Raw genomic sequence first — 12,919 nt, forward strand, 5'->3', positions numbered from 1 at the left:
CAGCCCCTCTGTGACGCAGACCAGTGGACCTCACAGTGCGCCCCACCTTTTCATCCTAGGTTCACGTCCTTAGCTTAGATTCCCCCCCCTCCACCTCCAGTTTTGGGGCAGAAAGTATTCCTGCTCATCTTTAACCATCTGCCTTTGTGCCTGTAGTTCTTCCTATCAGTGTTCTTCCTTTTGAAAGGAATAGCACATCAGGTGATGCCTCTGTGATTACTATGATAGCGTTATTAGCGGGAGACATTCCAGAGATGACTTTGTCACATGAAGTCAGTGCTAAAAAATAGAGCCCAGAAAATGAATTAAAACGCATATGCTTGCGTAAGTGTGCTGTCACGTGACCGCCATTCATCATTCTTGAAATTGCTGAGGAAATGCAGAGAAGGTTGTTTTTCAAAAAAATTGACGTCACAGGTGCTAAGTACTATGTGTTCTTAGCAGAACTGCTGTCCCTTTGCCTGCAGCTTAGTTTAATGGATGGAAGTCACTTCCAGATTAGCCATTGACAACCCCTTAAGGCTTTTGGTGAGAAACCACACAACTTCATCCGTTGTCAAAAATGTAAGACTGGTTGGCCTGCAAAAGAAACCTTACCTAGGTGTCGATCACTGCTTTCTGAAGTTTGGCAAAAATTCGACTTGAGTGTTGCTTTACATTTTTTTTTTTTCCAATAAGGGTAGTTATTAAATTTTAAGAAGTATAGTTACATAATGATTAAAATAATACGTGTTTTATTAAATTATAATATATTTTCTCAGTTTCGTTCAGAAACCGTTTTGGTTATATTAATATTTACACTCCTCTGGGGAATGATGCTGAAGACTGAGGATCCTCATTGTTCTTCCATAGGAGCTAAGACTCCCTCCCTCCTCCCCTATTCATTCTCCCTGTGCTGTGGCCAGCTGGAACTCTTAACGTCCCCATGGGGTTTGTTTTCTAGACTCAGCCAACTGCGAGTTGCCTCTGCTGACCCCATGCAGCAAGGCTGTGATGAGTCAAGCCTTAAAAGCCACCTTCAGTGGCTTCAAAAAGGAGCAACGCCGGCTGGGGATCCCAAAGAGTAAGTGCTGCTTCTTGGAGCTGTGTTCTGCCCTGCGCTGTGCTAGAAGGGGGAGTCGGGCTACCATAGCTTGAGATGGCATCATTTCAAGCACGTGCCTAGGGTGTCTTGGAAAGAGGGGCAGAGATCTCATGAAGCTGAGCTGAGCCACCCCTCTGAACACTTCTTCCAGCTCTGCTGTTAGCACCTCAGCATCTTCCTGGGTATCTGCTGGCTCATCACCTTGAGCCCTGGTGCCCATCGGGGCTCTGCAGGTAAATCAGGAGTGCGTCTGGCCTCACCGCCTTGCTTTTCTCCCCTCCCTGCTAGATCCATGGCTGTGGACTGAGCAGCAGGTGTGCCAGTGGCTTCTCTGGGCCACCAATGAGTTCAGTCTGGTGGATGTGAACCTGCAGAGGTTTGGCATGACAGGGCAGGTGCTGTGTAACCTTGGCAAGGAGCGCTTTCTGGAGCTGGCGCCCGACTTTGTGGGTGATATTCTCTGGGAGCATCTGGAGCAGATGATCAAAGGTACCTGTGAGCAACGGGGTGATTGTGGTGGGAAAGAGTGATAGGGGGAGCTGTGCATGCTAACTGGAGGGTCAGCGATTCAGTGATGGAAGGCAGATGGACTGAAAGTGGCATTGGCACAAGTCAGCTCCATGGTGGTGATTATAGATTTCATTTCCATTTAAGTACGTGTGTGGGGAGCATTAGCCACAAGGTGGGAGCCTTAGTCACCAAGGTGTTCAGTGTTGCCAGACCTCATGAGTCGGAGGCATACATGTGGCTCTGACGTCAAGGCAACGGGGATGCCCGTGTTTGGGGGCTCACTTTACAGAGCCTTGAGAAATCAGTTGGTCCCAACCAAAGCATGCCTTTGATAAACTGGGAATTTTATAATTATTTTCCCTAAGACCAGATGGGATCCCACAAAGACTTTTTGTTTTATGTTTATAAACAAATGTAGAAGTGATTGATGTATATTTTACACACTGAAATATTGTACAGAAACTAGCCTTCAAGCAAAAGAACTCTCATGTAGAAAATGTCGATTTAGACCTAAACAGAGCATTGAGACTAGTGTTAAAAATACATTGAGCCTTACGGGCGGTGACGCCCTCCCCATGAGCTCATGCCTCTCGCCAAGTATCTCCTTCATCCCTCTCCAAAAGAGACGAGGAAGCAGGAACAAGTGCCTCGTGCAGAGCCCCAGTTCCTGTTTCATGGGTGTGAAATGCCCAAGATGCTACAGAATCACCCTGTCTTTAGCCGTGCACAGGCAGTAGTTATGTGTGTTCACTGCTGTGCTGTTCTTGGCCAGCCTTCAGGAGGAAGAGCAACCTTACAGGAGGACCAGCCTTACAGAAGGCTGCTCCTTCAGACCGAAGCAGTGCTCAACGTACCACCTGTATCAAGACGAGTGGGAAACCTTCCCAATACACATTTTGGATAAAAGAAAAAAAAAAAACACATTGAGTTAAAAAAAGCAAAATATAGGAATCTTCAAGTTAAAAATATAAGAAAATAAGCCTGTTGGTAGAGTTCAGAGAACTATTTCTCATTCAATTGATTTTAAACTCTGAGTTTCAACACCTATTAGAGACTCAGCATCTTAAAAAGATCTCAGGGCCCCCCATCAGCTCTTTGTAGTTATGACTTCTGAGAGCCAGGAAAACCTAAAGACCCTTAAATTTTCCCTGAACCTGGACAAGTCTGACCTGACAAGTTTCTGTTTGAATCTGTTTGTTGGCATGTTGGACCCATTTTGCGATTCCTCAGTGTGTGTGTCTGGATATGTGTGTGTGTGTGTGTGGTTGTGTGTTTATAGAAGTAAGTTCACACAGAGAATGCCAACCTTTTCCTTTTTAAAGTTCCTGGACACATGTGTCCCACTTGGAAGTCCATGGCACTGTTTTGACCTCTCTGTAGCTCTTCCCACGCGTGGACACACCTTAGGGTTTGAGGTGATGGGTCTGAAGCATCACCAGGGCAGAGAACCTGTCCACGTCCCTAATTGCTGTGTTCCCAGCCCCTGGCGAAGGGGGTACTTCATAAACATTTAGCTCTTTGTGGACTACATGGATGAATTCAATACATCATCTAGTTTGCTCAAATTATACAATAGAAAATTTAACTTTGCCAATGGCAGCACTAATTTTAGAAGTCTTTTTCTAGTCATTAGGAAAATACGTTGCTGTCTCTAGTACTTTTAAAAAACATAATGACACGGAATACCATTGGATTAAGTATGCAACTAAAATGCATTTCTTTATGCTGGAATAACCGTAGAACAGTAATTCAGAAAGGAACTTTTTTTCGTTGCGTCGTTTAAAACCTCTCAATTTGTAATTTTCTGTCTCCTCTGTCAATTTTTCAGAAAACCAAGAAAAGAACGAAGATCAGTATGAAGAAAATTCGCACCTCAACTCAGTTCCTCATTGGATTAATAGCAATTCGTTAGGTCAGTGCAATGAATTCTGCCCTTGAGAGCTTGGTTCTAAGACTTCCTGTTAGATTCACAAAGGGTTCAAAGCCAGGGTCTAGACCTGCACTGTCCCACACAATGGTCACAACTCACAAATCCAGGCCACTGGTCACTTGAAGTGTTGCTGGTCCACACTGAGATGTGCAGTGAGATAAAACTCATGCCCACCAATCTGAAAGTCTTAATATAAATGTCTCCTTAATAATTTTTAAATTATGATTACATGTTGAAATGATAATGGATTTCTTGCATACATTCTGATCAGTTGTATCTGACTCTCTGTGACCCTATAGACTGTAGCTCACCAAACTCCTCTGTCATTGGGATTCTCCAGGCAAGAATACTGGAGTGGGTTGCCGTTTCCTCCTCCAGGGGATCTTTCCAACCCAGGGATTGAACCCACGTCTCTTGTATCTCCTGCATTGGCAGGCGGGTTCTTTACTGTCTCTTGGGTCAAGTAAAATGTTCAAACTTGTTTCGCCAGTGTCTTTTTAGTTTTCCAGTGGAGCTGTTAGAAAATCTAACGTTGCATTATGGTGGCTTGTGTTAACCTTTGCATTGGCCAGCGCTGGTTGAGGCAATTTATAACGCAAGGGGGCAGAATGGAGTGAGCCGATCGCCGGGGTCAGATCAGTGTAATAGATAAAGGTGGCAGGCACAGGAGGTATGTGAACAGCAGTACCCCATTTGCTCTGAACTTGGGATGTTAGGGAATTCGGGTCGGTGTTTCTGGTGGTTGATGCTGGTGAGCGCAGCTTACGGTGGTCCCCTCGGGCATGGGCAGGGTGACTGGACAGGCTCACTTATGGGTCACAGGCTGGACGGCAGATTGCTTAGTTGGTCTGGACCTGTTTCCTCGGAAGGCGAAAGAGCCAGTGACCCTGTCATCCTGAGGCTCCCATGGAAGCATTAGGAATATCCACCTGCAGCATTGCCCCCAGGGTCCAGAGGCTGCAAGCCTTTTGGGAAAGGGCCCTGGACTAAGAAGCTGGACAGTTAGAACAGAGGAGGACTCGGTGGAAAAGCTGCCTGTCAAAGCCTCAGAGTGTCCACTGAGATCTTGCAGAGGGAGGGCTGGAGCAGGAGGGTCTGCTCGCGTTCCCTCTGGTTGGAGGCGTGTAGGGTCTCTGGTCATCACGCTGATGTCGCCTGACAGCCCGCGGTCCTGTGTTATAGGTTTTGGCGTGGAGCAGGCGCCGTACGGCATGCAGACACAGAGTTACCCTAAAGGCGGCCTCCTGGATGGCTTGTGTCCAGCGTCCTCAGCGCCCAGCACGCTCGGGCCAGAGCAGGACTTCCAGATGTTCCCCAAGGCCCGACTCAGCACCGTCAGCGTCAACTACTGCTCCGTGGGGCAGGACTTCCCGGCCGGCAGCCTGAACCTGCTCTCCAGCGCTTCTGGTGAGACCCAGGCTCCTGAGCGCCACTCTCGGTGGGGCTGGGGGTGTGATTTCCCGGGGCCACAGTCAGACCATGACCTGAGTTTCTTAATCAGTCGGCCCGTGCTCTGCCCCTGGAGGAGGTCAAGGGCTGGACTGCCGGGACCCGGCCACAGCAGCGATGCTCAGCGAGCTTGCTCCTCACGTGCCTCCGGCTCTGGTCCGGCCGGGAGGGTGTTGGGGAACCAGCAGAGTTTCTGCTCCCGTAGCGGGAGTCCTCCACCCACCCAGTGCGCTGTTGGAGGAGGCAGTATAGGCAGGTGATGGGATGTCTTTGTGGAGACGAAAATGCATATTCCCAGGTGTCACAGTGATAAAGAACCCGCCTGCAGTGCAGGAGACATGAGACATATGTTCGATCCCTGGGGTGGGAAGATCCCCTGGAGAAGGGCATGGCAACCCACTCCAGTATTCTTGCCTGGAGAATCCCACGGACAGAGGAGTCTGGAGGGCTACGGTCCATGGGGTTGCAAAGAGTCGGATACAACTGAGCGACTGAGCACACTCGCAAGTATGCAGTGTATAAAACTCAGATTGGATTCTATATATATATATATACACACCCCTGGGGACCACCACCCAGATTGAGATGGAGAGGGTGCCAGCATCCCACAAGGCTCTCTCATACCCCCACCCACTCAGTAGCACTCCCCCTACCCCCAGAAGATGCTATTGTCCTGACTTTTCTCATCACCGTCTTTCCTGTTCTTGAACTGGATGCAAAGTGTTCTCGTGTTGGTCTTCTGCTCACATTGTGTCTGAGATCCATCCGCATGGCTCCCCATTCCCGTGCGGTGTAGCCCTCCGCTCGGAGCTACACAGTGTCTCTGTCTTCTTGCCTTTTATGGAAGAGGCGCTTGAGTAGCGTGTTTATTCATAAGAAACAGGCGCCTCAGTGAGAAACCTGAGCTGCTGTGCACCGGCGGGGCGAACGCCTGGAGGGGCCGGTGGTCGTGCCTGACCTTGCGTTGTCCTAGAGGGGTCAGAGCCTGTGCTTGTCTCTGCCAGGGAAACCCAGGGACCACGACTCGGCGGAGACAGGCGGCGACAGCTTCGAGAGCTCGGAGTCGCTGCTGCAGTCCTGGAACAGCCAGTCGTCTCTGCTGGACGTGCAGCGGGTACCCTCCTTCGAGAGCTTCGAGGACGACTGCAGCCAGTCCCTGGGCCTCAGCAAGCCGACCATGTCCTTCAAGGACTACATCCAGGACCGGAGTGACCCGGTGGAGCAGGGCAAACCAGTTATACCCGCGGCCGTGCTGGCCGGCTTCACAGGTGCGTGCGCCCGCCTTGTTTATCAAGGGCGTTTCTCGCTGGAAGACCTCGCGTTGGTGCTCCCGGTTTTATGCGTGCGGTGTCATCCTTAAGCCGAGCGAGCTGTCTCCCTGCACCCGAAAGAGGCCATATGGACAGGGATGTTCGTGGTCGCTGAGCTCAGCATAGTGTGTGAGAGTCCCCAGGCTGCTCCCTCACCTGGTCAGTCCTGGCCGGTCCCCAAAAGGAGAGGAGAACAGTGGGGGACACGGGCCCTGTAGGCTGAAGCTCTGACTCAGCCACGCCTGGAATTTCAGAGACTGTAGCCTGGTGGGGGAAGGGGCACAGAGCTGGCCTCCAATAACCCAGGCACTGTTTACCTTCTGCTTCTCAGATCCATCTTATTTTGAAGGTTTGAGTAACAGCTATTCTAGGCGGGGACAAATATTAAAGCTGTTTTTAGAACCAGATATTTCCAGGTTTTTTTTTTTTTTTTAATTGCTTTCTGTGTCCTTAAATGTGCTTTTTTTCCCTTTTTTTATGCACCCCCCCCCCCCATCCCATAGTTTGACCATATGGAGCCACTGGGGATTTAAAAAATACCTGCTTTTAAAAATCCAATAGGTTAAAATAAGAATACGCAGATATCCCATTTCTTTTCTGTCCTGTAAAACAAACAGCCATGAAAATTACTTGGAGAGTGAAAATAGCTGTCATTTTCATACATGGGTGTCAGGGCCTGATCAGAAGGGAAACAGCCACGGTGTGGGTGGGTTTTCATTTTAACGTTAGTGATCATCCGTTGCCTTGCCAGCTCTGTGGTTGACTAGGACAGTACTGGGACCGTAGGGCAGCCTAGCATGGCTGGTAGTAACCCATTTCACAGACAGGGAAGTGGGCTTGGAGGACGCTAGCTGTGGTCACTCAGGTCACAGCTGTATCCACGATGCGGTCACTGTGCCTTGGGGAATATACGGAGAGCACTTTGCAAAGCTTATACCTCACCAAACACATGCTAAGGCCCTGGCTACTCCCCTAGGTGCCCCAGTGACCACTCAGTCAACCAAGTCTTGGATCAATTTAGCCACTGTCATCTGGTCGGAAAGCTATGCGTGGGGTTCCAAGAATGACATGCCTCACTCTGTGCTGAAAGGCCCCTTCTGACGCCCCCACCCCTGTCCTACGAGGTGTCTCTAGAAATAAACCTTGAAAGTTATTACATAAGGAACAATTAAATGGAGGGAAGGATTTTGATGCCAAGGAGATGGTGGCCCAGAATTTGTTTTTTTTGTTTCTTTTCTCCAAAAGACCAAGCCCAGCCATCAAGGGCCCGGTGATCTCTTTCCCAAGAGCAGGAGGCATGGGGGAAGAAGCCCTCACCTTGGGGTCTGGCCTCCTGCCATTAAAGTATCCAAGACTGTCACCAGCACCCAGCCCCACACCTTCACCTTGATACCCACTTGATACCACTTGATCTCACAGTTCTTGTTTCAGGAGGGTGACTCTAAAGCCTTGCTGTGTTTAAAAACATCTAACCCACCCCCTTCTCCCCTGCAGGAAGCGGGCCTATCCAGCTGTGGCAGTTTCTTCTAGAATTGCTCTCCGACAAGTCCTGCCAGTCATTCATCAGCTGGACGGGGGACGGGTGGGAGTTTAAGCTCGCTGACCCCGACGAGGTATGTCCAGACCTGGGGATGCAAGTCTCCAGGTTCTCAAACCTAATTCCATCACATGGGCTTTGCGTGCAAAAAACGGGTCCCAAGTATATACAAATGAGAGCGTTTCTGCAGGAGACAATTTCTGGCCCTTTAAGAGTCTTATTGCAATGATAAGCAGTTTAATATGCTGTACTCAGCGGCCTAGTTGTGTCTGACTCTCTGCAACCCCATGCACTGTAGCCCACCAGGCTCCTCTGTCCATGGGGTTCTTGAGGCAAGAACACTGGCGTGGATTGTGCACGTGGCACTGTTGGGCTTCCCCATCTTGCTCTGTCATTGAGCCGAAAGGCGCAGGCTATAAACTGAGGCTTTTGCCTGACCATTGGAACATGTCGTAGGAAATTTGCCTTTTTCCCTTGCGGGGGTTGGGGGGCAGATACTGAGCCCCACTCCTCAGCTGAGCCAGCCCATCTGGATGAGAAAGCTGAGGGCAGGTCCCATAGCAGCCCTTCAAGGATAGTGCAAGGGGCGCCCTTGGTCTCTGGCACCTGTGGAGTGTGGTGCGTCACCTCCCCAGTAACCCAGGGTGGCAGAGGCACTGAGGAATGGAGGTGTCCACGTGACCTCGGTCCCACTGCAGCAGCTATGGACGCGGTGGTCTTGGAGTGCGAGCCCAGGAGGTGGGGGCACATAGCATTTCCTTTGTCTCAGGACCAACCCCTTGATTCTGAACCCTTGGCTCCCAAACACTTTACTGAGGGAGAAGCCTCAGCAGACGAAGCTGTGGGTCAGGGGACCCGTCTCCCTCATCTGCCTGTCCCTCCATTCCCAGATAAATACCCAGGGATACAGAGCAGGAAAGCAGACGGCATCTCTTCGGTCCCTTTGTGGTGGTCCAATAAGCATGCATCCAAATTGTCATCAGGGCAAAAGGGGTGCTTTTTTTTTCTTTCTTTTTTTAAAAATTAACTAATTTTGATGGGAGGATAGTTTTCTTTACAGTATTGTGATGGTTTTTGCCAGGACGAGGGAGACACATGTGCTTTTTTTCAATCGAGGAGTTTTAAAAGGCACCCTTTCCCATCCCCGCCACAGGTGGCCCGCCGGTGGGGAAAGAGGAAAAACAAGCCCAAGATGAACTACGAGAAGCTCAGCCGGGGTTTGCGCTATTACTACGACAAGAATATCATCCACAAGACGTCAGGGAAGCGCTACGTGTATCGCTTCGTGTGCGACCTGCAGAACTTGCTGGGCTTCACGCCCGAGGAACTGCACGCCATCCTGGGCGTCCAGCCGGACACGGAGGACTGAGCCCGCCCGGGCTGGGAGCGGGGCCGTCAAAGCGACCCGTCCCAGGACCCTGAAAGGCCGGACCGGCGCATCCGGCACGCCTACTGGAAGCAGTGGCCTTATTCCATCGGACACCGCAGTTCTTCGCCGAAAGCAGCACGGTTTCTCGTTTCTGAAAGCCTGCTGCCGGGAACCCGCCACTTAACGATGCTATTCCATTCTATCGGCCCAGGAAGAAGCTTGGGGCCCCCGGCCTAGCCCTGGGCGGGCTGTATGGTGACAGGATCGGTCAGGCTGTTGGGTCTTCTCAAAGGAGCGAGCGTGTCACGGACGCATACTTCTTGGATTTTTCTTTTGCCTTTTTGCAGCCAGGAATCGCACAAGAGCTCTCTTGGGTTCTGAGGGGGAGGAGGGGGCAAAGACACATTCTGTTTCTGAAGTTAGTTTGTATATATGACTGTAACCTTGTAATTGTTATCAGAGTCCCCTAACAGACCTATTTAACAGAAACTGTATATTGTAATTTAAAATAATTATATAACTGTATGTGAAAATAGGAATGCAGATGGCATTTTGCCATGTTCGCTGGTTTTCAAGAGCACTGGCGTCCTTTTGCAAACATTTAATCTGCTGGTGCAGATTAAGAGAAGTTGTAAAGTGTGTATTATTTACATTTAATATGCCTACAGGAATAAGGTCTAAGAAGGTTCATTCCTGTTTTGTTTTGTTTTGCCTAGGTTGTTATCTATGGCAAGGACTTTGTACATTTGGGAATTTTTATAAGAAACTTAATGTTATTATCTGGGGGCCTCTCCTGGCCTCTCTGCTTCTCCTTTAATTGTAATGTAAAAGCTATAAAGCAGTATTTTTCTTGACAGATGGCATATGTTTTCCATTTCTATGCATGCCTTGAAATAAGTTTATATACAAAACTTGCTTTATTTTTTAGTTCAACTGTTTTCCCCAGCGACTCACCTCCCCTGACCAGGCATTTCCTTCCCCAGCCCCACCCCCACACCCCAAATTATGCTGTATGATTAAAATAGGAAGACTATTTTTGGAAATAATGCGACTCCTTTTCAGAGATCAGGAGGGATTTATGTAGCAGCTATTTTTACTGCAAAAGTAATTCACTGGAAAAAAAATGTAATTTGTAAGAAAGTTTTATTTTTACTGCAGCACCATGAACCATGCAGAGCTGAAGGTGTAGGGGGAGGGAGGCTTAATTAATAAACCTCTCGGGCATGAGTGGAGCCTGATTTTGTCCCATCTTGTTTACCTGTGGAGTCTCAGGATTTCCCGACACCAAGCTGCTCCTTTCTGTTGAGTGTCCACCGTTTTTATTTTCTTGCACACAGAATGCCCAGAGGCAAAGAGAGGGTCAGCAAGATGGGAAAGAGAAGGCATTGGGGCCGTTCATGTGAAGAAAACGTCTTCATCGTGATGGAGACTTCCATAGTCCTTTCGAAGGAACCCCTGGTTCAGCCTGTGTTCTGGCTTTTGTAAACGAGCGAGTTGGTTTCCAAGTCAGACAGTCTTCACTAGCGTCTGAGGGGGACCAGTGGTGATGTCTCTGAAGACGAATCCTCCGTGTGATGAGACGGGGGAATTGGGTGGTAGGGTGAGCAAGGGAGAGCCGGAAGGGGGACCACGGAGTCTCGTACCCACACAAGACCGTTTGCAGTACTGCTAAGCACAGGATGTTCTTCTCAAGCAAGACCTGTTTATCTGCCGGACAGCTGTTTATAACATCAACAGACATGCAGCTGGGAACATCTTGCTGCTGAAAGAAATCGGCCATCCGCTCGCCCGTTTTATTTGGGCTTTGACTGCATGAATTTGCCAGTATTTGTCTGTTTTTATCTACAGAGTTGGCAATTTTACATGGCTCGAGTTATGGAAAATCAAATCCATGGTAAACCTTTGGCATGATAATAAACAGGACTTATATATCAAAGTTTTGTAATCTGGCCTTTTCTTTCTCAAATAATAAAGTATTTTGTTTACATCAGTTCCTCCTTGTAAGAGTCTTCATGCTTCACCCCTCTGCCTCCCTCCCCCAGCATGGAAGCGGTGGATCCAGAGTGCTGGGCCCGCCCCTCGGTGGCTGTCACTCCAGGTCACAGCCCCTTTGAACTGACTTTACACACCTCTGCTGCTGCTGCTGCTGCTGCTGCTACTAAGTCGCTTCAGTCTTGTCTGACTCTGTGCAACCCCATAGACGGCAGCCTACCAGGCTCCCCCGTCCCTGGGATTCTCCAGGCAAGAACACTGGAGTGGGTAGCCATTTCCTTCTCCAATGCATGAAAGTGAAAAAATAAAGTGAAACCGCTCAGTCATGTCCGATTCCTAGTGACCCCATGGACTGCAGCCCACCAGGCCCCTGCGTCCATGGGATTTCCCAGGCAAGAATACTGGAGTGGGGTGCCATTGCCTTCTCCGTTACACACCTCTTCCCCAGCAAATCTGGAACCAACTGTGAACCTTCCTGAAGCAATTCCCAAAAAGTGTTCCTTAAAGAGGTTTTTCAAGGAGAGATTAGAAAGATTCGGGTATCTTGTCTTCACCTGGGCTTCGGCAGAGCTCACAGAAGAGACCTAAGGATATTTCTGTTAAGAACACGAGGGTGGTGACATCCCTGGTGGTCCAGTGATTAAGTCTCTGCTTCCAGTGCAGTGGGTGCAGGTTTGATCCCTAGTCAGGGAACTAATGGAGAAGGCAATGGCACCCCACTCGAGTACTCTTGCCTGGGAAATCCCATGGACGGAGGAGCCTGGTAGGCTGCAGTCCGTGGGGTTGCAAAGAATTGGACACGACTGAGTGACTTCATTTTCACTTTCATTCACTGGAGAAGGAAATGGCAACCCACTCCAGTGTTCTTGCCTGGAGAATCCCAGGACGGGGGAGCCCATGGGCTGCCATCTATGGGGGTCTCACAGAGTCGGACACGACTGAAGTGACTTAGCAGCAGCAGGGAACTAACATCCCACATGCTGTGTGGAATGACCAAAAACCAAAATAGGTTTTTAAAAATCCAATTAAAGAAAGAAGAACCTTAGGGTTGGAAGCTCAAAGACTTGTAATTGAGGCCTCGACTGCCCTGGAGTTCTGACGTGACCAAGATGAGGGTGGTGGTCCTAGGACGCCTGAGCGCAAACTCATTCTTGGACCTCCTTTCCACTCTCCAGAATTAGTGAGGATTCCAGAACCTTAGATGGATCATGTCCAAGCTGTGCTGGAGCTGGCTCGCCATGGGCCAACCCAAGCTGAGGGTGTGGGCCTCTCCCCAACGCTGCATCAGTGAGGTATTGGTAGCTGGAACTTGGTTGGGATGAAAGCAGTTATACACCACCAAAATTAGCATCTGGGATGTCCTCTGTGGTGCAGTGGATCAGAATCCACCTCCCAAGGCAGCGGACATGGGTTTGATCCCTGGTTCCAGGAAGATTCCACATGCCTCAGGGTAATTAAGCCAGTGTATCAACAGCTACTGAGCCTGCATGCTGCAATCACAAAGCCCAGGCACTCCAACTTGAGAGTAACCCCTGACTTCTGCAACTACAGAAAGCCTCTGTGCAGCAACCAAGACCCACTCAGTGAAGCTAAAAATAAATATACATTTATTTAAACAAAACCAAAATCAGCATTTGCTACAAATCAGGGCTCCCCACCAACCCTTTTAAGGCAGCTTAAATACATTCTGAGAGTCCCCTGGACTGCAAGGAGATCCAACCAGTCCATTCTGAAGGAG

At 49.4% G+C, this 12,919-nt stretch overlaps 1 protein-coding gene across 1 annotated transcript in view; it reads left to right on the forward strand.

Moving 5' to 3' along the window:
• ETS2 (ETS proto-oncogene 2, transcription factor) overlaps positions 1-11,179 on the forward strand; it is a gene marked incomplete in the record, with an annotated part of 11,625 nt that extends 446 nt beyond the window's left edge. The window contains 7 exon segments of the mRNA XM_045166780.1: positions 944-1,063; positions 1,373-1,573; positions 3,423-3,506; positions 4,707-4,931; positions 5,978-6,241; positions 7,778-7,896; positions 8,974-11,179. Coding sequence (XP_045022715.1) covers positions 944-1,063; positions 1,373-1,573; positions 3,423-3,506; positions 4,707-4,931; positions 5,978-6,241; positions 7,778-7,896; positions 8,974-9,189 — 1,229 coding nt within the window.
• Between the last annotated feature and the right edge of the window lie 1,740 nt (positions 11,180-12,919).

Source organism: Bubalus bubalis, chromosome 1 (genome assembly GCF_019923935.1).
Source record: "Bubalus bubalis isolate 160015118507 breed Murrah chromosome 1, NDDB_SH_1, whole genome shotgun sequence".
Classification (NCBI taxonomy): Eukaryota; Metazoa; Chordata; class Mammalia; order Artiodactyla; family Bovidae; genus Bubalus; species Bubalus bubalis.